This window comes from Esox lucius, chromosome 4 (assembly GCF_011004845.1).
Source record: "Esox lucius isolate fEsoLuc1 chromosome 4, fEsoLuc1.pri, whole genome shotgun sequence".
Taxonomy (NCBI): Eukaryota; Metazoa; Chordata; class Actinopteri; order Esociformes; family Esocidae; genus Esox; species Esox lucius.
Window position 1 is genome coordinate 29,796,194 of NC_047572.1, and position 26,016 is coordinate 29,822,209.

Sequence of the window (26,016 nt, forward strand, 5' to 3'; positions counted from 1 at the left end):
ATTGCGATTATCACTTCCAGATGTTTTAGGAGGCCGGGGAGTGTGAGTAGCTCTACGAGTTGTTTTGAGTCACGTGCTCCACTAGAGGGGGATTTAATCACAGTACATGTCCATGACCGCGAGTAACCCCAGCTCTCCAAGCGGATGTAGCCAAGGTTCTATCCTTATAAAAGCTAGTCTTGATCCAGATGCTTATTTTCTATGTACAGATTACCGATTATACGAAACAAGAACTAAATATGAACAAGTTCTAAATGAGTGTGGTTAAGCTTGGGAGGAAAGACATTTCATGCCAAAAGGATTTCGTGCCTTTGGAAAAAAGGTATTTAGATGTTCTATTGATTTATTTTTTTTGTCTAATTTGTTTATTGTCTTATTTCAGTGGCAGAACTATCTGCTAGAGAGAAAGATGGTACGATTATAGATGTTTGGCAAACTTTTTAGTTTCAACATTGCATAATTTATATACTTTCTGTCTCAAAGAGAAATAATATGTTTTTCGTACGTATTGTATTTTTTGTTTACTTCTTTGGAAAACTCGAGGAATGCTAGTGTAGTCTTGAGACCTAGCGCACATTTAAAACCACAGCACTGGTTCTCATGTATGCTAAGATTCATTGACTTAAACTTAGGGAATGTTAGATAGTTTACCATGTTATCGTATGCGGGTTTAGTTAGAAACTTGTGTTTTTTCCAGAAAGCAAGGTGGGGAACACGGCACGGCACCAACGATCTCAGTAAAACTACTAGACATAATATAACAAGTTTCCCATATAATTTATTCAATGACATTCTTTGTTGAGTTACTGCATCTTTCCGTGCCTCGTAGCAGCGAAACCAGGTAATATACACGTAAGAAACCCGTTGTCTACAATAAGATTTTGTGTAGGCTACACGTCTACGTGAAGTTCGGCAAATACAATTGTATTCATTAGTGTATTAATTATTGCGTTTTAAGTTGTTTTATTCATTTATCCTATTACCTGCGTAGAGTTCTCACAGTAATAGCCCACCTGGTTATTGTTGGAGGACAAAGGACACTGAGACAATTATTGACTTGAGTTGGTTCCTCCAAGCAACGGTGGAGGCGCTGGTGGTAGCCCCATCACACACACACCGACACCATGTCCCATTCATTAACGATTAAGGTCACCTACGTATCAATTATACAGTTTCAAGCCAAAATTCAAATCCTCTCCAAAGGACATTAACATGTATGTTAAGTAAAGTCACTGCATCTACGCTTCGCTGTTATGACCAGGGGCATTTTGACAGCACCCCGGGGTCTGTCAGAGGGCAGGGTAATTTGGCAGAATGCGCTCTTGCGTGCGGCATTGGTCCGCTAATGATAATTTATCTGGGACCTAACGACTTTACAAGAAAGCATCGGTGGACACAGTCTTGGTCTTTGTCTCCTATGCACCCGATGAGAATTGTTCTTCACAAAGTGGAGTGGAGAAAAACGGGTAAACTAGAGGGGGAAAATATATACATAATAATTCAGAACCCCTATTACCAAGCCACAGATGCTTTTCAAACTATAATATATTGGTGGTCAAACGTAGTTAACCGTTGCAATTTAGGTTACAATTTAAAGGGATATTATTGTCTTACTGTTCTATTACCTTATAAATTAGTTTTCCATTAATATTGCCAACTCTTATTACTACTGGAATACTAATCATTTATTTATAACAACAACAAAACCTTGTGAACCACTTACTGTACTTCAACTGCAACGGGCCTAGTACCTGATTGGATGGGTTGACAACAAAGCTGTAAACCATGTGCTAGTACAAGATGACATGGTCTTTATGATGTATTGTGAGATAAGTGTTACGCCAACCAAGAATAGAAAGCATTTGCATCTATACTGAACATATAACAATATTTTGCGCAAAAAAAATGTAAAGGTTGCAAAGACCAATACAATTTCATAGGACTTATAGTTACATTTGAGTAATTTAGCAGCACTTAATACTACTTGGTTATATGTATACTCACTCAACACCATTGTGACCATTTACTGCCCAAGTATTTTTTAAATATTGATGAACATGACATGAAATTGTTAACCAATAACAGTTTTCCCCTGTATAGACACAAGTGTTAATTTGGGTTCCGTGTGGTTTGCTGGTTAAATCATGGTGCCTGTAATGTCAGGGTTGTCTTTCTTTTTGATCCTGACAGTTAGAAAAAGCACTCACTGCTATAAATCGCTCTGTGTTGAAAGTTTATGTATTCTTAGGCTACATGTTTACCTTCAGTAACCAAGGTCTTCTTTTTCGTTTGATTGATTTGTTTCTGTGCTGTTGTTTTTTAAACTTAAACTGGGCTTGCCAAATTAAATCACGTTCTTGAATCTGTTTGTGAAACACCTTTCGGGACCCCAATATGCTGTGTAAATCTCACCAGCACTACTCACAAAAAAACAATGGGCGTTTCTTTAGGGACCATCAGTGATCAAAGAACCAATCAGTGGGCTTTGTACTCTCCTGGAAGACCTAATGTCCTGTGAAAAGATGGCCCTATGAACGCCCCTTCCAGCCCAGCCTGTCTGGGGACTGAGTGGGTTTGCGGGGCTGGAGGAGGACCCATGGGAGGAGTTTACTTGGGAGGAGGGCATTTGGGGCAGACGTGATCCTGCCGGTTCCAGATAGACAAGTGACCCTTGACCTTGTACCTTTGAGCCGTGTGCTGGCCGGACTTGCTGTTTTACCCAGAGTCACAGTTGACTTTGTGTCATTTCAGTTGAGAGAGCTGCAGCTGAGGGCAGCCTGTGTAGAAGAGCTCCGGAGTAGAGATGTCCATCTCAACTCAGCTGGGCTTGCTGTTGTGGAAGAACTTTACTTATAGAAAAAGGCAAACGGTAAGAAGAACCTCTTTGTATCAGATGGGTTGTGTGTATCAGAAGTGCTTGGTAAAAATCTGGCACAATGGACTATGGCTTTGTTCCAAAGAAAAATAAAAGAATAAGTCGGTCAAGGGGGGGTGTACAATTATCTTCTTCTGTCACAATGTTTGGTGTGTTCAACAAATGTGTAATTATTGTAGTGTTGCTGTAAAATTGTCATATATTGGGTAATTAATTTCTTCTTGGCAAATCTCGCTGCACAAAATATTTGAGCAGAGGTTAGGTAACGGTGTGGGCCTGCCCCATTAATGAGGAGGAGAAGGCCTAGAGGAGCGTTTGAGGGGCGTCAGAGGAATCTGTAACACAACAGGGGAAGTTTTGAATGTGTTTGGGATTTGGGACACAGTCGCCTCTATTCTGTTCGACATCAAAGTAGGGGTTAAAATATGTCCCCACTGCATGATTCAATCATTCATGCCCCATATGAACCCTCTCATACGAGAGATGACTCCACTGTGGCTCGATGTGGACGTGTAGCATTGGCTATTTTGATGTCGGGGGTTGGTTGTATTGATCGCCTTGCATCTATTATTAACGAGGTTGTGATAAAAGCCTGCTTGCGAGAAAACATCCTGTCTGTATATAATGTTGAGACAGACCCAGTGTGGTGTTGTGTGTGTGTGTGTGTGTGGGGGGGGGGGGGGGGTATAATGGGTGAGATGCCTGACAGTGGGCAGGACGGGGGTAATGGGTTCCATGGGCTCCTAACTGATAACGTTGACTGTCTGGTCATTTGTGTTTTTCCCTGTCAGCTCCAACTGCTGATTGAGATAATCTGGCCCCTGTTGATCTTCTTCATTTTGATATCAGTGAGAGTGAGCTACCCACCATACGAGCAGCATGAATGTAAGTACGGGGAAACACCTCTCCTTGTTCACACACACATCACAGTAATCACAGACATCACACTAATCACAGACATCACACACATCCCAGTAATCACGGACATCACACTAATCACAGACATCACACTAATCACAGACATCACACACATCCCAGTAATCACAGACATCACACACATCACAGACATCACACACATCACACTAATCACAGACATCACACTAATCACAGACATCACAAGCATCCCACACATCACACTAATCACACTAATCACAGACATGACACTAATCACAGACATCACAAGCATCACACACATCACAGACATCACAGACATCACACTCATCAAATTTTTATAGATTTCAAACACATCTAAACCCCTTCACAATCGTCAAACACATCCACTTATCAAACACATTGCACACATCCACTACCCTTCCCACACAACACACACGTCCACTCCCCTTCCCACACAACACACACATCCATTCCCCTTCCCACACATCAAAAAATCACACACGTTCACTTCCATTTCCACACATTCACACATCACTCACATCCACTCCCCATCATACACATCCACTCATCCACACACATCCACTCCCCTTCATACACTTCAAAAATGACCACTCTAGTTAACACACTTTAGCTAAACAAGAGGATTCATACTTATTCACATTCTGACAACAACCTAATAGTGTTTTGTCAGTTTACGATTAGTCCTTATCAGGTGTAGATGCTGAGTGTTTTATGAGTTAAATAAATGTAATCAATGGTTTTGCTTTGTTAGCATGGACATACCTCTGATAAAGGGTTTTTATTTCAAGCAAGGTGTGCAGAAACACTGGTTTCTGCACACCTTGGTAACAGTCCATTACTCGTATATTAACTTATATTATATAATGTCACAATTGTAGATATAATTTCTTGCTAAACAACTGTTTGTTCAATGCAAATTGGTTTATTTAATCAGACTAAAATGTTCAAGTGTGTGTTTCAGAGTTTGTATTTGACTTGACTGTTAATTTTACAGTGAGGGGGAGGTTAAAGTTCACGACACTCTTTTCTCATTATCTACCTTCTGTATGTGAGCGATGATGAAGGTCGCAAGGCCTAGGTAGCCAGTCTTTGGCACAGGAACAGCTTACATAACAGCCATGCCCTTGCTGAACCACAGCATGTTTTCACAGAACCCAATCTATGCATTGACCAGCTACCTCACCTATGCTGAAGCAACTCCTGTTTCTTGCATGGTGCTCTGAATTCTTCATGAACTGCACTGCGGTTGACCTATTGATAACTGCTGTGCCTCAGCATGCACAATAGTTGTGCAGGTCAAAGCATTCAGACACAGTTTCTAATAAATATGATTAATAACATTATTCATCATCTCATGAAAAACCTTTGTCTAAACCAGACCATTTGCTTTCTTTCGTTTCCCGGAAGCCTGCGGTTTTTCCATCTTGCCAGAAAGCAGAAGCATTAGCTGGTAATGTGCTTTCATTTCTGCCATGATATCCCGTTACACGCCGGGCCGAGACATATTTCTGGTGTGATTCATGCAGCACGTGGTTCTGGGTATGTTGTAACTGGGAAAGACATGTTGTTCGATTGAAATGACCTGGCTCGCCCAATTGTTTCTCTGCTTGGATTCTAACCAAGAAAATAAGGTTAAAATCAGGGAAAAAGTGACACAGCAGTAAGTCAATGTAGGTTATAGTAGAAGTCAGCCTGCATAAGCGGAGACAGCTCATAGACCGCTTCCCTGAATCTGCTAATCAATAGGGTACGTGGAGTGAATGCTTATCTCTTCTTTGCTTAGCAGTGGGACAGTTGGCAGTCTGAAGGTTTACTGATAGCTCTGCTAGTTCCTTGACCGATCCTACAAGTCATGGCTTGCCTCTTGGGGAAATGGCAGCCGTTGTGAGGGGTGCAAAGGTCGCGCGTTAGGCGTCCATTACCTCACACCAATGAGGCCCTTAAGCTGCAGAGCGCACCCTGAATAGACGTGACCAAGCCGTTGCTAGCTCAGCCGTTGACTGGCCGATAAGACAATCTGAGAACGCACATAAACTGTCTTTGCTCCATCGGGTGTACCTGCAGTTTGCCCGGACCAAAAATAAGTTTGGAGCTCGGTGCGTGATGTTCAAAGAACACTGTGGTAGATCCAACGGGGTGATTAAAAGGCTGTTTTAAGATCTCAGTATCACCTGACACGTGAACAGATCTCTGTGTTATCACAATGCTGATAGTGGCTGAATAGACCGATATAAACGTTTAATTGATCATTTTAAAGGCCTTGTTTTAGTGGCTTGCATGGTCCGAGTGTTAAAGCACACAAACCGCAGCACCCAAGGCTACCAGAGTGGGCATGAGACTGATCCAGGGCCTACTGACTAGCAGTCCCTCCTACATTTATTTTCTCCTCTTCATTGTTCTGTCTGGATAAACACACACACCCACACACACACACACACACACATTTATATTTAGTCTTATTGTTACTTTCGTAGATGTGGTTCAGTTTCAAAATACCAAAGCTATCTTCCTGGTTTCTCTGCCCTGGTCCTGCCGGTCCAGGTCTTTTGGTCATACCGTCTAGCGACATCACCCATGGTCCTCTGCCCGTGTCTCCCACAGGTCACTTCCCCAACAAGGCCATGCCCTCTGCGGGTACCCTGCCCTGGATCCAAGGCATCATCTGCAACGCCAACAACCCCTGCTTCCGCCACCCCACACCCGCAGAGTCCCCTGGGGTAGTGGGCAACTTCAACGGATCCATGTTAGTCCCCTCCCCGACTGTCTCTTCAATAGGGAACACTCCGTAGTCTGCCCAGCTGCTGTTATAAGATGAATAATGTCTCCTAATAAAGAAACGGGTCACATTGATGTTTCCTGTATATACCCAATCTGTGTCACTTCAATTGAGCTAACTCAAGTTGTGCCCCGCCTTAATCGGTTTCCCTGTGGATGTCTGCAGAATCTCTCGTCTGTTCTCCGATGTCAAGAAGATCCTGCTGTACAGTCAGAATGACCATAACCTCGATGGCTTCAAAGACCTTTTTCAGGCCCTGAAGACACTACAGGCAAACACGGAAGGTAAGCGCCACCTCTGAAAGCCGTGGGTGTAAGGCCCATAGAGCAATTCCAACCACTACACGCCCAGATCCTACACAATGCACACACTAGAAACTCCAGGGGCCAATTCATTTTCAGGGGCATGAATAGACAGGAGTTTTGCTGAAGTCATCCTCAGTGTACGTAGTGCTTTTCTTCCTGCCGTGCCCTAAGCTTTCCACCTCGATAAGCCCCCCCCAGCCGCCACGCCGGGACCATTGTTCCTGCTCCAACCTGCCCTCTGGGCTCTCCTTCCGTGCCTGTGAATGGCTGTGAATGAATAGATCATGCCGGTTCAGTATCACACTCAGGTTGGAGGCTGTGCTCGGCGCGGTGGCGTGATCAGGGGGAGAGGAAGTGGGCGGATGAGAGCAGGCTCTGGCAGGTCCAGAGTTGGGCTGACGTTCGGTGCATGTGGTTCGAAGGTAATCTCGCGGCGTTCCAGACGCGAGATTTTCCAGGGAGTCACCCTGGAAGCCATGTAGACACTCTGGATGGCAGGGTCCTGTTCAGTGGCTGAAATATGAATGTGAGCCTGTATTACATTCTGACGGTCTGTAAAAAGACACTCCCCATGACCCATGTTGAAAACCTAATTTCTGAAAACCCGTCACACTGTTCTTACAAGCACAGGTAGGGCTACATTTGAGCGACTGCAGCTCAAAAGAGTTTAGTATAGAGGATGATAATGATCCCCTATATCGCTTAGCCTTGGTCAGAGATCTGAAGAAATGAAGACAGAATAAGCAAATTCCGCAGTAACTTTAATGTCGGCAAGTTGTTTCCCTGACCAAAATGAACTCTTTGAAATGTTCTGCCAGGTATTGTGTTTTCCTCACGCTGAGTTCAAGCTGTTCCATTATACCGGGTGTCATGGAGTTTGAGAACAGAGCTTCAACTGTGTTCCTCCCATAATACCCCTCACTTGTACAGCTTCACATGACGGCCGTCTTATTTTTAACGTAACTTGTTTCTATTTTATCAGAATATGTGTTTTCTTTCGCCGGTGACATGGTTCTGTTTGGACTCACGTTGTATTTGACTGAATTTAGCAGGGTAAAATTGATTCATGGTTCTGTTTGGACCCACGTTGTATTTGACTGAATTTAGCAGGGTAAAATTGATTCATGGTTCTGTTTGGACCCACGTTGTATTTGACTGAATTTAGCAGGGTAAAATTGATTCATGGTTCTGTTTGGACCCACGGTGTATTTGACTGAATTTAGCAGGGTAAAATTGATTCATGGTTCTGTTTGGACCCACTGTGTATTTGATTGAATTTAGCAGGGTAAAATTTATTCATGGTTCTGTTTGGACTCACGGTGTATTTGACTGAATTTAGCAGGGTAAAATGGATTCATGGTTCTGTTTGGACTCACGGTGTATTTGATTGAATTTAGCAGGGTAAAATTGATTCATGGTTCTGTTTGGACTCACGGTGTATTTGATTGAATTTAGCAGGGTAAAATTGATTCATGGTTCTGTTTGGACTCATGGTGTATTTGATTGAATTTAGCAGGGTAAAATTGATTCATGGTTCTGTTTGGACTCACAGTGTATTTGACTGAATTTAGCAGGGTAAAATTGATTCATGGTTCTGTTTGGACTCATGGTGTATTTGATTGAATTTAGCAGGGTAAAATTGATTCATGGTTCTGTTTGGACCCACGGTGTATTTGACTGAATTTAGCAGGGTAAAATTCATTCCTGGTTCTGTTTGGACTCACGGTGTATTTGACTGAATTTAGCAGGGTAAAATTGATTCATGGTTCTGTTTGGACTCACGGTGTATTTGACTGAATTTAGCAGGGTAAAATTGATTCATGGTTCTGTTTGGACCCACGTTGTATTTGACTGAATTTAGCAGGGTAAAATTGATTCATGGTTCTGTTTGGACCCACGTTGTATTTGACTGAATTTAGCAGGGTAAAATTGATTCATGGTTCTGTTTGGACTCACGTTGTATTTGACTGAATTTAGCAGGGTAAAATTTATTCATGGTTCTGTTTGGACCCACGTTGTATTTGACTGAATTTAGCAGGGTAAAATTGATTCATGGTTCTGTTTGGACCCACGGTGTATTTGACTGAATTTAGCAGGGTAAAATTGATTCATTGTTCTGTTTGGACTCACGGTGTATTTGACTGAATTTAGCAGGGTAAAATTGATTCATGGTTCTGTTTGGACCCACGGTGTATTTGACTGAATTTAGCAGGGTAAAATTGATTCATGGTTCTGTTTGGACTCACGGTGTATTTGACTGAATTTAGCAGGGTAAAATTGATTCATGGTTCTGTTTGGACTCACGGTTTATTTGATTGAATTTAGCAGGGTAAAATTGATTCATGGTTCTGTTTCGACTCACGGTGTATTTGATTGAATTTAGCAGGGTAAAATTGATTCATGGTTCTGTTTCGACTCACGGTGTATTTGATTGAATTTAGCAGGGTAAAATTTATTCATGGTTCTGTTTGGACTCACAGTGTATTTGATTGACTTTAGCAGGGTAAAAATGATTCATGGTTCTGTTTGGACTCACAGTGTATTTGACTGAATTTAGCAGGGTAAAATTGATTCATGGTTCTGTTTGGACCCACGGTGTATTTGACTGAATTTAGCAGGGTAAAATTGATTCATGGTTCTGTTTGGACCCACGGTGTATTTGACTGAATTTAGCAGGGTAAAATTGATTCATGGTTCTGTTTGGACTCACGGTGTATTTGACTGAATTTAGCAGGGTAAAATTGATTCATGGTTCTGTTTGGACCCACGGTGTATTTGACTGAATTTAGCAGGGTAAAATTGATTCATGGTTCTGTTTGGACCCACGGTGTATTTGATTGAATTTAGCAGGGTAAAATTTATTCATGGTTCTGTTTGGACTCAAGGTGTATTTGACTGAATTTAGCAGGGTAAAATGGATTCATGGTTCTGTTTGGACTCACGGTGTATTTGACTGAATTTAGCAGGGTAAAATTGATTCATGGTTCTGTTTGGACCCACGTTGTATTTGACTGAATTTAGCAGGGTAAAATTGATTCATGGTTCTGTTTGGACCCACGTTGTATTTGACTGAATTTAGCAGGGTAAAATTGATTCATGGTTCTGTTTGGACCCACGTTGTATTTGACTGAATTTAGCAGGGTAAAATTGATTCATGGTTCTGTTTGGACTCACGTTGTATTTGACTGAATTTAGCAGGGTAAAATTGATTCATGGTTCTGTTTCGACTCACGGTTTATTTGATTGAATTTATCAGGGTAAAATTGATTCATGGTTCTGTTTCGACTCACGGTGTATTTGATTGAATTTAGCAGGGTAAAATTGATTCATGGTTCTGTTTCGACTCACGGTGTATTTGATTGAATTTAGCAGGGTAAAATTTATTCATGGTTCTGTTTGGACTCACAGTGTATTTGATTGACTTTAGCAGGGTAAAAATGATTCATGGTTCTGTTTGGACTCACAGTGTATTTGATTGAATTTAGCAAGGTAAAATTGATTCATAGTGGGACTCTCTATCTGAGAGAGTAGATAAGTGTGTCTCCAACTCAGTTGCTCAAATAAACATGTTTAATTGTGTAATCTTCCACTGACTTTTGCAATTGTGTCATATTTAGCTTTAGATCCCCTGTGTGTTACTCTGTTCTCAGAGTACACTTTTAACAGAGGGACTCTTTAGTTGACATGCGGTAATATTCTAGATTGACTTACCTCAGGATTAACAATAAGTATCATGAACAACACCTACAGTATTGTGAAAAAGTAAATACACCCCCTCGAAAGTTGTCCTTTTTTATTACGTATTTTGACGTATTAGTATGTAATCTTCACTATTGACAGATAAAGGTAACCTAATTTAGCAAATTAAACAGAAAGATTATTTTTTCTGTAAATAAACAGAAATGCAATTTCATAGTGTAGAGAAAATAAGTTCACTCCTAGATTGAAAAGCTGGTGCTGTCCCACTTGGCTGAAATAGCTTCATGTAGCAGTGAAATTCTAAAACGTCCTCCATGTGAAACAGTCTTTCTTTATTGTCAACTTTATTTTCATAACATTATTTGACAATACTGTCTTAAAATCATTCTCTAATAATAACATAAGTACTCACTCTCAATTAACCATTCTCTAAAAACTGTTCATGAATCGTGTCCCAGACTCCTAATAAAAGCCACTAGCTTATAACTAATGAGGCAGTATGAATTCCAATGTACAGTATAGTGTGTTGCATTGGGGGTTAATGAGGGGGTATTAAATATAGTTGCTGGATGTAGCACACAGTGCCCTATGATTTCACATTAGATTTTTAAATTTACAAACTGAGTATTTTGTATAATACATTCACTGTGGCACTGAATAGTTTTTCCACAAAAAGTTCATTTCAGTGGGGGGGATGGAAAATATAGTGTGGTTGGCGTTATAACACAATCCCTCTCCAAAGCTAATGAGGACAAGCAAATTAACAACAATAATGACATATATATATATAGGATTACTTTATATTAGATATGTTCTCTAAATAACCTAATTATGCTCAACATTTTTTCTCAATTTATAATATTCTTTAACTTATGTAAAGTATTATTATTTCATACAAATACACTGTTTTTCTGTGGCAGCACATCACATTTTAGCAGTAGTGGACAGCCGCTGTTATTACAGTAAGAGGGAAACACTGCTCAACTTGGAGGAATTTTTTACCATTCTTCAGCGTCAGCTGTGTCATATTTGAGGATTTTCTTGCTTACGTGGCCCATATCAAGTACCCAAGAAACCCCAGACCATAATGCCACCATGTCCATGCTTTATGGTTGGCATGAGGTTCTTCTGTTCAAAGGCAGCATTATTGCCAAACACCTTTGTCTCGTCTGTCCAGAGCACCTTGTTCCAGTAGTTTCAGGCTTTACCCGGGAGTTGTCTGGCAATATATGCCAGTCATGTCTTGATATTATTTTTTGAGAGCAGAGGCTTCTTCCTTCCTGACCTGCCATGTAGGCCAAGCTTGTGCTTTCTGACAGCTGACTCATGCACTCTGATGCTGATTGTGGCAAGATAGGCCTGTAGATCCATTGATGTTTCCCTGGTGTTCTTAGAGACTCCTACTGGGCATCTTCTGGTCAGATCTTGGGCTGAATTTGATGGGACGATCTGTCCTAGGTAGATTGCCAGTGATCTGGAATTTGGAGTGATGGAATGATGCACTTTCAATTGCTTGGCACAATGTTTCACTACACACCCATATGGTGAAGACCAAACCAGACCAGGTTTATAAACTATATAGAATGCTGGAACCTCCTTGATTAATTTCTAATGACTTTCTAATAATTAGCATCTGTTTTGGTGCAGTTGATTCTCATTTTACTTTTTATGTTCTGGTAAAGGTAGTGTACAAAGATTTTCTGCATGGAAAATTTTATTTCTGTTTATTTTGATTGCATAAATGATTTAAAAGCTGTTGTTTTTCTATGTATGGTTTGTTAAATTGGATTAGCTTTATCAAAGACTGTGGTTGGAATTTAGCCAAAATATTAATTTTTCCAAATATGTTCTTAAAAAAAAAGAAACCTTTTCAGGTGGTGTACTTTTACACCAAGCCCATGGCTACCATGCATTACCTCCAATGAGAAAACAGGAATTTACAAAAGACTGTAAATGTCACAATACAACAGACTGAAGGATCTGGCAGCGTACATTTTCTGAAAGGCGTTGTGGGGCGACGCGGGGGGTTGTTAATGTACTGTAACCTTCGAATGAACATTGATTCAATTGACCTGTCGCTAAATTCAGAAGCATGTTCATGGTTCGCTGGGTAAAATGTGTTGCTAATTTGTAACTCCTTTTGACAATCGATTTTAATGACTTACAGGGGTTCATTATTTTAGACAGTAAAACAAAAATGGATTTTGTCAGCTTCTGAAAAGGCCCCAGAGTTCATGAGCCCAGTTTGACCCCACCCCCCTCACATCGTTGGGCTTCAAACAGCCATCCAGCCGGGAAGGGTTAATGTTCCAGGAATCTGCCACCTCCTGGCCTTTTGTCTGGAAGACCCCCCACTGCCAATAGGACTGTGACTGGATCCACTTCCAGCTTTTGTTCTTTCAAAGGACTTGAGTGAAGGGAGAGAAAGGAGAAAGGACACTGCAGAATGCTGTTGTAAACTGTATTTTACGTTACCTCACAATAATTTACTTGTAGTGTCCCTGGATGACTTGTAATACTTATTACATACTTTTGTAGTATGCTTGTGCGATAGAACTTAAGATGTTGTATATGCCAAATATACCGTGGGTAAATGTAAAAAAAATTGGACAAGGTGAACTGCAGCCCATTTGACCACTTTACGGTCTGACAAAATGGTGGATATTTGGGCTTTATGTTGTCAATCTGATGTGCGCAGAGGCATGTTGAGTGTCTGAGAAATTCAAACAACCTCTCCTGGCAGAATGGACAGGTCTACCTGACTGCCACTTAGTTCACTCTGGCCGCAGATCTAGAATAAACATATTTCACATCATCAAAGGAGCTTCAGTGTTTTGATTGAGGAGGTGCAAGCTCAATAATTATTTCAGCAATTCACACTAGGCTTGCTTAGAATACTAGAAGATGATCGTATAGGGCTGGAATATTTCAATACCTTTCAGAAAACTACACTGTTTGGATATTTTTATATTTCATTTGCATTTGCCCCATCCATTTTACAGTACCCTATAATTAATATTACAGTATAGTGTCTTTGTGTGAAAACATACATTTGTAGTCCAGACCCAGCTCTGTAAAACCAGAACTAGGGGAGGGGGTTGTCAGAGCAGTTGAAGGTGTGATGTCTCCTCCACAGCTCTTTGCCAACAATTGATTATTTCAGTTCACACAGTAAATGATGCAAATGGGGGCAGTGTGTCAGAGGACAGTGCCTGCTAGGTGTAAGTGTGTCGGTTGCTAAGGGAAGTTAGAGAGAGTTCAAATGTGTGGGGCTTTATACCTCTTATGGCTGGTAGCGCATCAGTGTTAGATTTTTGCTGCGGGCATGTACAGAAATGTTAATGTTGTCGATAATTGCATGAAGACACACCTCTCCAGCCATTGAAAGGCTTATCATGAACCTACCTTTATGGGGAAGGGGGTAAGAAGTTTGGGAGTTACAAAATAAAAGCACATTTGAGCTGAGTGAAGTTGTTTTGTAAGGTTGATCACCTGGGTAACTAGCAAGCAAGAACATGTTCTCCGTGGTATTCGGGCAAACAAAATTTCAAAGAGGTGGAAACCTAATATAGTAACCATAATTAAGGTACATTTTATTTGTTGGTAAGAACATCCTAAAATGCTCATACAATTAAATTTTTTGTTCCCTCAGGATTCAAGCTGAAGGATTTCCTCCACGACAATGAGACCTTGTCCACTTTCCTTCTACAAAACGCCTCCTTCTCCGAACACGCTCTGCATGAGGTCACGGAGGCCAATGTGAACTTGGAAATGGTAAGAAGAAATGAAAAAAATATATAGTTCACTCATGATGGGCACTATTATCAGCTGTCTAGTAGTTGTTCACAGGTGTTGACTGGCCATTTGGCAATTTGGACAAACGACAGATGGGCGTGTCCAGTTTAAGCCCATTTTGATGTTTCAAACCTGTTGCTAACAATGGGGGCGGAAATAAATGTGCCGGGTGGCTCGAAATGCCAGGGTTAATTTCTAGTCCCACTCCTCCCCTGGTCCTCTCAGCATACCCAATTGTTAAAAATGGCATATGTACAGTAGTGCCTCGTTTCCACTGGTACCAAACACTGGTATTTTACCCTAAAGTCCACTGACACGGGCCAGTGCCAGTCGGCCGCTAGGCCGTGGCCAAGTAGCCCGGCTCTCACTTGGAGTCAAACCCTGGACTTTGGGACTTGCGGGTTGATGCATTGTGCTGCGTGCGTTGCATGTTGCGTTGCATGCTGTGCTATTTGAATAGCGATATGTATAATTTGCTTAGTCTTAGATTTCTCGTAACGGTTTTCATTCGATCTAACAACCAGATTCCTGATAAAATAAAGCAAAGAAAGTAACAGTACAGGGAAGCAGAGACGTAAAGAATTGGAATGACCGAAGGTGGTACAATGCCATTGACTAAATACGAAAACGGAGTGCTGAGACCGAGACATAGCCTGCAGAACCTTTAACAACACAAAATAACCTCCGAATTCTCCCAAAGCCTTCTATTAAAGTTAGAGTTTTGACAAAATACTTTTAATACTAAATAACGAATACAGTTGCAGTGTCACCCAGTGACACTGCATATTACTCAAGTTCAAATGCCGTATTCTAAACAAACTGCGCATGGCGTTATTGTTTATTTTATTTTACTACCAGAAAAATAGCGCCTTTTGTAACCGGAAAACCAAATCGCGTTGATAGTTTACTCCTCCCTCCCCACCTGAGCCCCTTCTTAAGTTCTTGGTTCCAAATGTATAGTCGAAACAGGAAAGTCTAGAGCCAACATTAGCATTAATCACCAGTGTAGCCCTGGTACCGGGCTAAAGGACCAGCGGAAATGCTGCATAGGTCAGTAGTGTTTCCGCGTTAGATTTGATTGACAACCTCTGAGAAAATTACGTCTGTGGCCCTTTAATTTTGTAACATGTGTTTCTGAGAGGGACAAAAGTAATGTTGCCTGGGAACCCTCTGTCTGCTCAGCAGCTGTGATAGCTGGTGTTCTGAATGCAGTTGAATGCATTAAGCCTGTTTTCTTATACACTTTTGAAAGTTCGGATAGGATATCCCTTAAAGCAGGGGTTCATAAAAATTACAAAAAATGTCACTGAGGTGAAAAGCACTCAGTTGTGGTTTGCATGGCATCCTTCCCTGATTTGGGAGTCAATTTTTTCCTAAGACTGCACACAGGATTGAAGTGCTCACTTGTTGCAACCAACCATAACTTACACAAGGCCTCTCACATCATCGGTGGATGGCTGCTTTCTATTCTTGACTGCTCGTCTCCGCAACAGTCACAGTTATCATTGTCGGCCCTGGCTGGCTACCAGTGGCAGCAGGTCCAATGACAGGGTCAGATCAGGGCGTGGCCCTTTTGTGGAACGTGGTGATTGTGCTGTTCAGTTTTACGAGGTACAGTAGAAACATCTCCGCTTTCCAGTAGCCTGTGGGTTGGGAACCCTTGTTTAGAAGGCTCAAAGCCGGCTGGTAAGATTTCCCTCTGTACGTCCATGGGGCAATTATCTCGACCAGACTGCCTTCTTTAAGAGTATGTGTGTGACTCCAGTCAGATTGGGGACTGATACTGGCCTCATACACAATGTGGTGCCGACCAACAGGGTCGGGAATCTAGATATGTGAGCAATTCAAGTCAGCGTGTTGCCTGGTGGCGTCCACCCCTGAGATAACAACACGCATGAAACTCCAAAGTCTCACGACCTTGTGCGTGTGCCCCGTGTTTCTCAACTGCTGCGACCCCCCCCCCGCCCCCCCCCCCCCCCCATGGTCTTCCATCACTCACTGCCCCCTTCCACCCAGGTGCTGGTCAGAGGCTTCGGCGTGCACCTGAGGGACATGTGCGGTAGTCGCAATGACGTCACTCTGGAGGACTTTGTGACCATCGCAGACAGCAAGGTGTCCGGTCTCGTCCGGGAGATCATCTGCAGGTCTCCGGGCTCCTGGCTTGATCAGGCCGAGGTTCACTTCCTCAACAACCTGGACTTCCTCAAACCGTTGCGGGTAAGAATCTGCGGGACCCAGGACCCCATCGCACGGACCTGAATATGATGTGGTTGATGAGATGTCAGAACATGCTATTAACAACTTTATAGACCACCATGGTTCTTAAAGTGCTGGGAACCAATCTCAAATAGCAATAAAGCCCCTCAGGGTTTTTGTAGTATATGGCCAATATACCACGGTGAAGGGGCTGTATCCATTCACTCGGTTGTGTCACGCATAAAAACAGCCCTTAGCTGTGGTACATTGGCCATATACCACAACTTCGTTATATCTCCTTTTGAAACAAATCGCCTTTATGGACACAAAATAAAAAATATATAAAATAACTAAAAACATATATTCATATATATACTGTATACATTAGTTATTTAAGTTAAAATTACCAAAGTCTCAGTAGATGTCAACGGGCCTACTGAAATTTCCGGTAACTTAAAGAAATTATAGGTGGCTTTGCACCCCTAAAACATCAAGTAAGACACTTCACACAGTTTGTCCACACATTCTCTGGGCTGTTGTCATCGGGCCAAGTCTTAAACAGACTCAGGTCATGCTGACATCTGCCTGAAGTTAACATGGCTTGGGGCTCACACTGATTATCAGAACCCTGTTTTATGGACCCTTTGAAGAGCTGATGCTTCCAGAGTAGTTGCCAGACCAACAGGGACTCAACTGAAATGTTAGAACAGCCTAAATGAGTATGCCTGATCTGAGAAAATCAGAAGAGGTCCCTAAATGGCAGAAGATTTGTTTATTGGCAAGGATCAGAAAGCCATGTCTTAATATAAACCAACCGCCCTGCTCCTTCCAGTTTTTCTTTCCAGTGTAGATGACTCTAATCAATGACATGCAAAGTGTAGCTGGGAAGGAACGCCCTAGAATGTTAAAATATGCATGTAGGTGTGGGCATGTAGTTTCTTGTCCACGTGGATCTGCCTCTTTCTGTTCCCTGGGGAAACAAACTTTCGTCACAAAGGATTTGGCCTCAATCTTAAATGTCATTCACGAGTAGAACTTTTATTTGAATCATAGTTTATGAAGGTAATTTAATTTCACGTCTTAGCCGCAGTGCAGAGGAATTTAAATCCTTGGAGAATAGGCCATTAATTAAATAGAAATTATACTATCAGGGTCATCTTATGTAATTTTTACAGCTTGTTCTTGGAAGCCAATATGAGTTGGTGTGGTTATTATCTATAAAACTGCTGAGAATTGTATCACCTTTGTATCACTGACTGATAAACACGAATAGGTTCAGGTCATGGTGAACGTGTTCTAATTCTGGTTGCCATTTTCACATTCAGTCTCCAAATCTGCATGACAATTTAATCATGTGTCTTTCTTTCACTATTATTGCTCCTGTTTTTGTAAACTTTAGTTTAGGGAACAAGACATGGGGAACCAGACCTCAAGACAGTGAAACACTTGGGAACACAATTTTCGTTGAGTTTGATCTGACACTTGTTTTTGACTAACTTTTGACCTCCGAATCTACCACATCAACTTTTTGAGCTACAGGATACCCTCGCTTTGTCTCACGAATCAGGGCTGTTTAGGCACTTATGACTGGAACTAACAGAGGCAGCCATGATCTGAAAGAAAGGAAAAAAGTATGTGAATACAAAATATGTTGAACAGTCACAAGCTTAGAAAAAAACAACAACATTTGTACGGTCTGCTAACCTCTTGTGTACAGCCATTTACAGACAAACAATTGTTTGAACAGTCACAAAAAAAAAATCATACATAAGGTCTGCTAACCCCTTGCATACAGCCCTTTATGGACAAACAATTAAAGTGCAATTAGTTTTTTTCTTTGACTGTTCAACTTATTTTGTATTCACATACTTTTCTCCTTTTTTTTCAGATCCTGGCTGCCTCTGTTAGTTCTTGTCATAAGTGCCTAAACAGCCCTGATTCATGAGACAAAGCGATGGTATCCTGTAGCTCAAAAAGTTGATGTGATAGAGAAAAAAAAGGGGTCATTTTTGGATTCAGAGGCCAAAAACAAGTGTCAGGTGTCACTCAACGAAAATTGTGTTCCCCAGTGCAATACAATTTTTTTTGCCTATTCAGAGTAAGCGGTAAAGAAAAAACTTGATGTGCTAAAAGAAAACTAACTGTATTTTTGAAATCAACATGCCAAATTTAGTCTAAATCAAGTGGAAAATCCAACTCAACAGAAATTAAGTTCAAAATTGTTCCAGAGTGTAATTGATTATGTTCCACTGTCCATTCAGTGTTTAAGCAAGATTCAAAAACACACTGTATGTTAGTGTTGCAATCTCCTGTGCAACTCTCTGAAAGGATGATGTGTGGTGTGGTTGTGGGGGGTGGTTTGTAACCAAAAGATTGATGTTCTTTATATGTGTGGATTGACACTTATTCCCCCCCACAGAAAGATGTGAGGGCTGACCCTGAAGCTGTTCAGCAGGTTGCCAAGGCCACAGACAACCTCCTTCAGAGCCTCAGCTCTCTGGCCATTGAGGTAGATATCACCACGGTACACTGAACACATTTATGTTGAGGTAGATATCACCACGGTACATTGAACACATTTCTGTTGAGGTCAATATCACCATGGTACACTGAGCACATTTCTGTTGAGGTAGATATAACAATGGTACACTGAACACATTTCTGCTGAGATAGCTATCACCACGGTACACTGAACACATTTATGTTGAGGTAGATATCACCATGGAACACTGAGCACACTTCTGTTGAGGTAGATATCACAATGGTACACTGAACACATTTATGTTGAGATAGATATCACCACGGTACACTGAACACATTTATGTTGAGGTAGATATCACAATGGTACACTGAACACATTTATGTTGAGGTAGATATCACCACGGTACACTGAACACATTTTTGTTGAGGTAGATATCACCACGGTACACTGAACACATTTATGTTGAGGTAGATATCACCATGGAACACTGAACACATTTTTGTTGAGGTAGATATCACCACTGTACACTGAACACATTTCTGTTGAGGTAGATATCACCACGGTACACTGAACACATTTCTGTTGAGATAGATATCACCACGGTACACTGAGCACATTGCTGTTGAGGTAGATATCACAATGGTACACTGAACACATTTATGTTGAGGTAGATATCACCACGGTACACTGAACACATTTTTGTTGAGGTAGATATCACCACGGTACACTGAACACATTTATGTTGAGGTAGATATCACCATGGAACACTGAACACATTTTTGTTGAGGTAGATATCACCACTGTACACTGAACACATTTCTGTTGAGGTAGATATCACCACGGTACACTGAACACATTTCTGTTGAGATAGATATCACCACGGTACACTGAGCACATTGCTGTTGAGGTAGATATCACTTAAATGTATTCTGCTACCTTATTAAAAGCTTTCTTAATGAAAACAATCTTACATGTTGTCACTTCCTCATTTTCAGAAGCGTTGAATGATGTTAGGTGTCTCCAGATGGAGGCAGACATAATACTCACCCACATAGCCAAGCTCTTTTCCTAGTATTTGTTGTGTCCATGTTTTATGTTGATCATAATGAGCCTGATGAGAAATGAAACAGGTGGCACTTGGCAGGGTCACAGACAGACAGAACAGGCACTTAGATATACAGGATGAAAACATAAAGATTCTTTATCCCATCATTACAAGATGGCTGCTATGAGCCTCCCCCACCCGAGAATAATTTCCTCTTATTGTACTTCTTTCATCTGGTCTTTGAAGGTTCACAGTATACATAGGCAAAGACTGGACTTAAACAGAATGTAGACTTTTGCTGCCCTTTTCAATGCCCTGTAGTGTCTGATAGAATGTTGTCATAATTTCTTTGGATTGTCAATACATGTAGCTAGAAAGTGAAACAGTTAGAGAGGCAGTTGGTCTGGAATCGTCTCCTTGACAACTTTGAGCCAAATGTTAATATTGGAAAGACACTCTTGGGAAGACACTAATGCACTAATATAATGAGAATAACAATTATTAAAAAAATTTGCAGTTATACTTTCCTCCACAAGCAATAGAAAAGGGCCCTCGTAAATGTCTTGGCAGTAACTGTATAGATGTCCAGTGTCTTGAGTCGAGATTCAATGGCTCCTTTTTCCCGAAGAGACAGATGACCCGGTAACAGTTGAACAAAGAGGAAAGGCTTTCTTGAAACAAAAAACGATTTGGCTAGTCAGCATTTACCCAAAGGAAAGTTTACTCAAGCTGATTAATTTGCACCGCGAGGTGAATGCATGCCCCTATGACAACAAACAGGAGGCTTTAAGACTTGCTGGACGTTGGGCCAAACTGTACCCAAGTCTGTTAGCTGTGTTTTCTCAACCACTTGGTGCTGTGTTGAACGCATTGGCTCGCAACAACAAGAATGACCCTTGAACTGTACATCGATTCGTATGTCAACAAACGCATGTTGGAATGCCGCATCTGTGTGCCCATGTCATAAGCTGTGTATTAACTTGCATGTAGGGTTTATGAACGCTGTATGTTGCCCAACACCGGCAGTCCGCAGACACAGGCGCTGTTGTTTTTCGGCACCCTGCTAATCCCAGCGATGTATCCGAGGATGTCAAAGCAACTCTGAGTCATTGAATGTGGCCTGTCATGGTTTGGCACTTCCCCTGGGGGAGATGTTGTTGAACGGACCGTCCCATGCAGCTACCTTCAGCGGGGGGCCAGAGTCCTGTTGTGTTTACTTTTCTGTGTGAGAGTTCAGTATGTACAGCTGTGTTCCCCCGCGTCTCTCTCTCTCTCTCTCTCTCTCTCTCTATCTCTCTCTCTCTTTCTCTCTCTCTTTCTCTCTCACTCGCTTGCTCGCTCACTCACACACACACACAGAGTTCCTGGTGCACCGCCCGAGCCAAATTGGAAGCATGTGACTGCCCTCTTGCTGATGTGGCTAGGCTGAGTCAGGTCCAACTGTACGAAGTGGAGGAAGGAGATGACATGACTGGCATGTTTATAACCACATTGTCACCAGTTGATTCCACCTCTATCCTCCTCCACCCTAGCGATGAATGACCAAGAGTAACCTTCTCCCTCTCTACGCCCATTTAGTTCACTCCACAGAGATGGTTAGGAGGGCACCTAGAAATGATTCTGTGTGGACATTGCCATTGAAGGCATCAAACATTCTGATGTAGTCAACTGGGTGGAAATTCCAGCTTCATTGGCCAATCTCCTGTGATCACCCGGTGGGAGACAACTTCAACTTGATAAGCCAGTGTATTATACTGAAACTGATTACTTCGGTGGTGCTGCCTAATAATGGCAAAGAAAGACCACTTTCCATCTCTATGTTTTCCTCCTGACTTTAGTTCCCTATTCCAAATAGAAAACCAGCGCACCTTGCATCCCCAGAGAGAGAGAGACAGAAAGATCAAGCAGGAGATATAGAGAGTGCAAGAGAAGAGGGCAAACACATAAACATAAATAACAGCACACATTTCTTGCTATGAACGTGGTGTTGTGCGTTCTAGGGCGATGGGACAGTCAGCACTCAGGCCCTCTGTGATGTCCGTTGTGTGTTCAACTGTCCTAGACCTCCCCTTTATCACCCACTATCTACCAAACTGTGACCAAAAATGCAAGGCAGCAAAATCTGGTTGTTGTAAAAAACCCTGAGGTCAGCCAAACTAAGAACAAAGGCATCCAAATGCCCCAAAGGAGCAATAAACCATTAATCCATGAGGGAGCGTGATATGTTGCGTTTTTTGCATGGTTGAGCTGGGGGCAAACAGTAGAGACGAGTCTAAATCATCCATCCACAAAGACATTCTGACCCAGTGCCCCACAGTGACATACACCTACAGCATATTACTACATTAACAAGCTTGTGTCAAACAAGGTCGCGTCCTGCACTTGAACCGATCAATCAATCAAATGTATTTATGAAGCCCTTTTTTACCCCCCCCCACACCATGCCCCAATCAGCTAGCCAACATGAAGAGCTGGAGCGACCTGCGCAACGAGATCATCTTCCTCACTCAGAACGCCACGTCCTCCCCGAGCCACATGTACCAGGCGGTGTCACGCATCGTCTGTGGTCACCCAGAGGGTGGTGGTCTGAAGATCAAGTCCCTCAACTGGTACGAGGACAGCAACTACAAAGCCCTGTTCGGCAACCACAACGCCACCGAGGACGAGGCCATCTCTGCCTACGACAACACATCCAGTAAGCAGTTCGTCTTTTGTCTTCGCCCCCCCCCCCCCCACATGATCTGCTACGCTACTGTTTTTTAATGGCTTTTTGTGATATAATTGCCTGCACCCCCCCAACCCTCCCACCACCCCCCCAAGTCATTGTTTGTTCTGTGACCCACTCCAGCTCCGTACTGCAACGCCATGATGAGGAACATGGAGTCCAGCCCCATGTCCAAGATGATCTGGCAGGCCCTCAAGCCTCTGCTCATGGGCAAGATTCTGTACACCCCACACACACCGGCCACTCTGAAGATCATCCAGGAGGTGTGTTTTGGTTCCCGTTATACCTTGTGTAGCCGCTGCATTTCTCCGCTGTTTTCATCCACGTCTCATCTGTGCCTTGAGTTGTTTCGGCCGTAGTCTTCAGCATGATGTCAGCTGTCTCTCTCTCTACTCCTCCAGGTGAACAGAACTTTCCAGGAGCTGGGCGTCCTCCGTGACTTGGGTGGCATGTGGGAGGAGGTCCGACCCAAGGTCTGGACCTTCATGGAGAGCAGTGAACAGATGGACCTGGTCAGGGTACGTATTCATGGGGGCCGGCTTCTTTTATATTTGACCCTGGTGGCGCGTTGGCCTGTGGCGCTCTTCTCTCGTGCCGAGCTGTCCACCGCGGTCAAGGCTAAAGCCTGAATGGTGCTGATGAGGTGCCACTAACTTAACAGGGCTGCATACAAGTGAAGCAATACATGCAGAATGGCTTGGTGTGGACACCTAGGAGGAAGACATGCCATAATGTTAAACTCTCCTGTGCCCGTTAGGCAAGGTCCTATGTACATTTGGATATCACTAAATTGTGGAGGGGAGACAAAAAAGGGTGGAAAATGTATAGATCAACATGTAAAAAAGTTATTACAATATAATATATACTGTATGTATATGAAAATATGTATAACATATGTTCTTTTGGATCATAGAATGTGATCATGATAGACACAGAGGGGCAAAGGGCACGACGCAATAAAATATCAAAATATCTAAACACAACGAAAACACAACGTATGAAAGTAAGACGCCGGCAATGAGCCGTCAACACTGGCCCCTTGTGGTGGGATGCGGGACGGCGCCCCGGTCCTCTTGCAGCTCATGGCCAACATCTCGCTCCTCTTGCCCATCTCCCAGACCCTGCTGAAGAACAATGCCTCCGCCAGCTTCTTCTCCGACCAGCTAGCCGGCACAGAGTGGACCGTAGAGGACGTCTCCCACTTCCTTACAAAGCATTCGGAGGACACGCGTCCTCATGGGACCGCCTTCACCTGGCGGGAAGTCTTCAACGAGACCGACCAGGCCATTATGAGCATATCCAGCTTCATGGAGGTCAGTGTCTTGTTTTTCTTGACGAATACCCAGCCGTTATGATGAAATCCCTGTATGGGACCTGCAATACTGACCAATTACGTCACTGTGAGCAGGGAAACATGAAGTGAAACTAGACCAAAGTCATTGGCTTCTCTGTGTGGGAGCAGAGGTCAGTGGCTTTCATTTTACGTAATCCCGACCTCAACCACTTTATAATAGAAAATGACCAGAAGGAGAAGGACCTGTCTTTAATAGAAACCTGCATACTCAAGTGGCCCTGCTGTGAGCAGATGAGGGCAGGCCTTTAACATGTATTCGTTTCTCTGTTAACAGTGTGTGAACCTGGATAAGATGGAGCCCGTGGCCAATGAGGAAAGGATGGTCAACAAGTCGATGACGCTCCTGGACGATAGGAAGTTCTGGGCGGGGATCGTGTTTCCTGACATTGAGGCCAACAGCTCTGAACTGCCGCCCAATGTCAGCTACAAGATCCGCATGGACATCGACAACGTGGAGCGGACCAACAAGATCAAAGATGGGTAGGTGGCCCCTGCCTGCCTACTAGTGGTGATGTGGAGGACTGCTGGGGCCAAATGAACACGCATGCGCTTTCCCTACAGGTACTGGGACCCGGGTCCTCGCGCTGACCCTTTTGAGGACCTGCGCTACATCTGGGGTGGCTTCTCCTACCTCCAGGACATCATTGAGCACAGCATCATCGCCGTGGTGACGGGCACCAGGGAGAAGACCGGCGTGTACTTCCAGCAGATGCCATATCCCTGCTACGTGGACGACATGTGAGTAGGACAGAGGACGTTTCCCCCGCAATCACTGTAGTCTTCCGGCCGGACGCGGCTAGAGGGGATACAGCTCATGTTCAAAGTGACATCACAGTCCCGCGAGAGTTTGAAACACGTCAAGCTCTGTGTCTGGGATTTCAGAGAGTGTTGGGAATTGTCCAGTGTCAACTTGAGTTGTGTCTCATCTACCCGTGACCCTTTAGACCTGAACTGCAACATGTCTCAGCATGTCACAAATTTCCTCCTGCGACCTCTGACCTGCAGCTTCCTGCGCGTGATGAGTCGCTCCATGCCCCTCTTCATGACCCTGGCCTGGATGTACTCCGTGGCTATTATCATCAAGGGCGTGGTCTACGAGAAGGAGGCGCGGCTCAAGGAGACCATGAGGATCATGGGATTGGACAACGGCATCCTGTGGTTTAGCTGGTTCATCAGCAGTCTCATCCCCCTGCTTGTCTCCGCCGGGCTGCTGGTGGTTCTGCTCAAGGTGCGGCACTGCAGAATTAGCGCAATAAATGTCTCTATCGCAATCATTTTCTCTATCGCAATCATTTTCTCTATCGCAATAAATGTCTCTATTGCAATATTTGTCTCTATCGCAATAATTTTCTCTATCGCAATAAATGTCTCTATCGCAATATTTGTCTCTATCACAATACTTTTCTCTGTCGCAATAAATGTCTCTATCCAATATGGCCCAACAATCCCTTTATATATACACTTGGTTTGAGTGTGAATGTTTCAAAGTGTCAGTCGACGTCTTCCCTATTGACCCCCTCCCCCTTCCCCACCCAGATGGGAAACCTGCTGCCGTACAGCGACCCCAGCATCGTCTTCCTGTTCCTGGGTTCCTTCGCCGTGGTGACCATCATGCAGTGCTTCCTGATCAGCACCATGTTTGCCCGGGCCAACCTGGCGGCGGCATGCGGGGGCATCATCTACTTCACCCTCTACCTGCCCTACGTGCTCTGTGTGGCCTGGCAGGACTACGTGGGCTTCGCCGGGAAAATAGTGGCTGTGAGTTTTGCGCCATTTATATGGACCAGGGATTTTGAGTTGATCGTGGTTGTTAGCTTGTCAATCAAGCGGAAGCGAGAGCAATGAGCAA

The 26,016-nt window shown here is 43.1% G+C and overlaps 1 protein-coding gene across 4 annotated transcripts in view; it reads left to right on the forward strand.

Annotated features, from left to right (window-relative positions):
• The window catches only part of abca1b (ATP-binding cassette, sub-family A (ABC1), member 1B), a 39,503-nt gene that overhangs the window by 2,627 nt on the left and 10,860 nt on the right, over positions 1–26,016 (forward strand). Inside the window, exons 1-16 of one of the 4 annotated variants that reach the window (XM_029119342.2) lie at positions 143–322; positions 2,752–2,869; positions 3,667–3,760; positions 6,392–6,533; positions 6,732–6,850; positions 14,223–14,344; positions 16,382–16,582; positions 18,981–19,070; positions 22,543–22,783; positions 22,937–23,076; positions 23,215–23,331; positions 23,932–24,126; positions 24,442–24,647; positions 24,729–24,905; positions 25,173–25,395; positions 25,704–25,925. In XM_029119342.2, the coding sequence (XP_028975175.1) occupies positions 2,804–2,869; positions 3,667–3,760; positions 6,392–6,533; positions 6,732–6,850; positions 14,223–14,344; positions 16,382–16,582; positions 18,981–19,070; positions 22,543–22,783; positions 22,937–23,076; positions 23,215–23,331; positions 23,932–24,126; positions 24,442–24,647; positions 24,729–24,905; positions 25,173–25,395; positions 25,704–25,925 (2,355 nt within the window). In that variant the 5' untranslated portion in view covers positions 143–322; positions 2,752–2,803. Of the gene's footprint in view, positions 1–142; positions 323–2,751; positions 2,870–3,666; positions 3,761–6,391; positions 6,534–6,731; positions 6,851–14,222; positions 14,345–16,381; positions 16,583–18,980; positions 19,071–22,542; positions 22,784–22,936; positions 23,077–23,214; positions 23,332–23,931; positions 24,127–24,441; positions 24,648–24,728; positions 24,906–25,172; positions 25,396–25,703; positions 25,926–26,016 lie in introns of those variants that run through there. The other 3 variants (XM_013133584.3, XM_013133585.3, XM_013133586.3) reach the window with 3 other exon arrangements.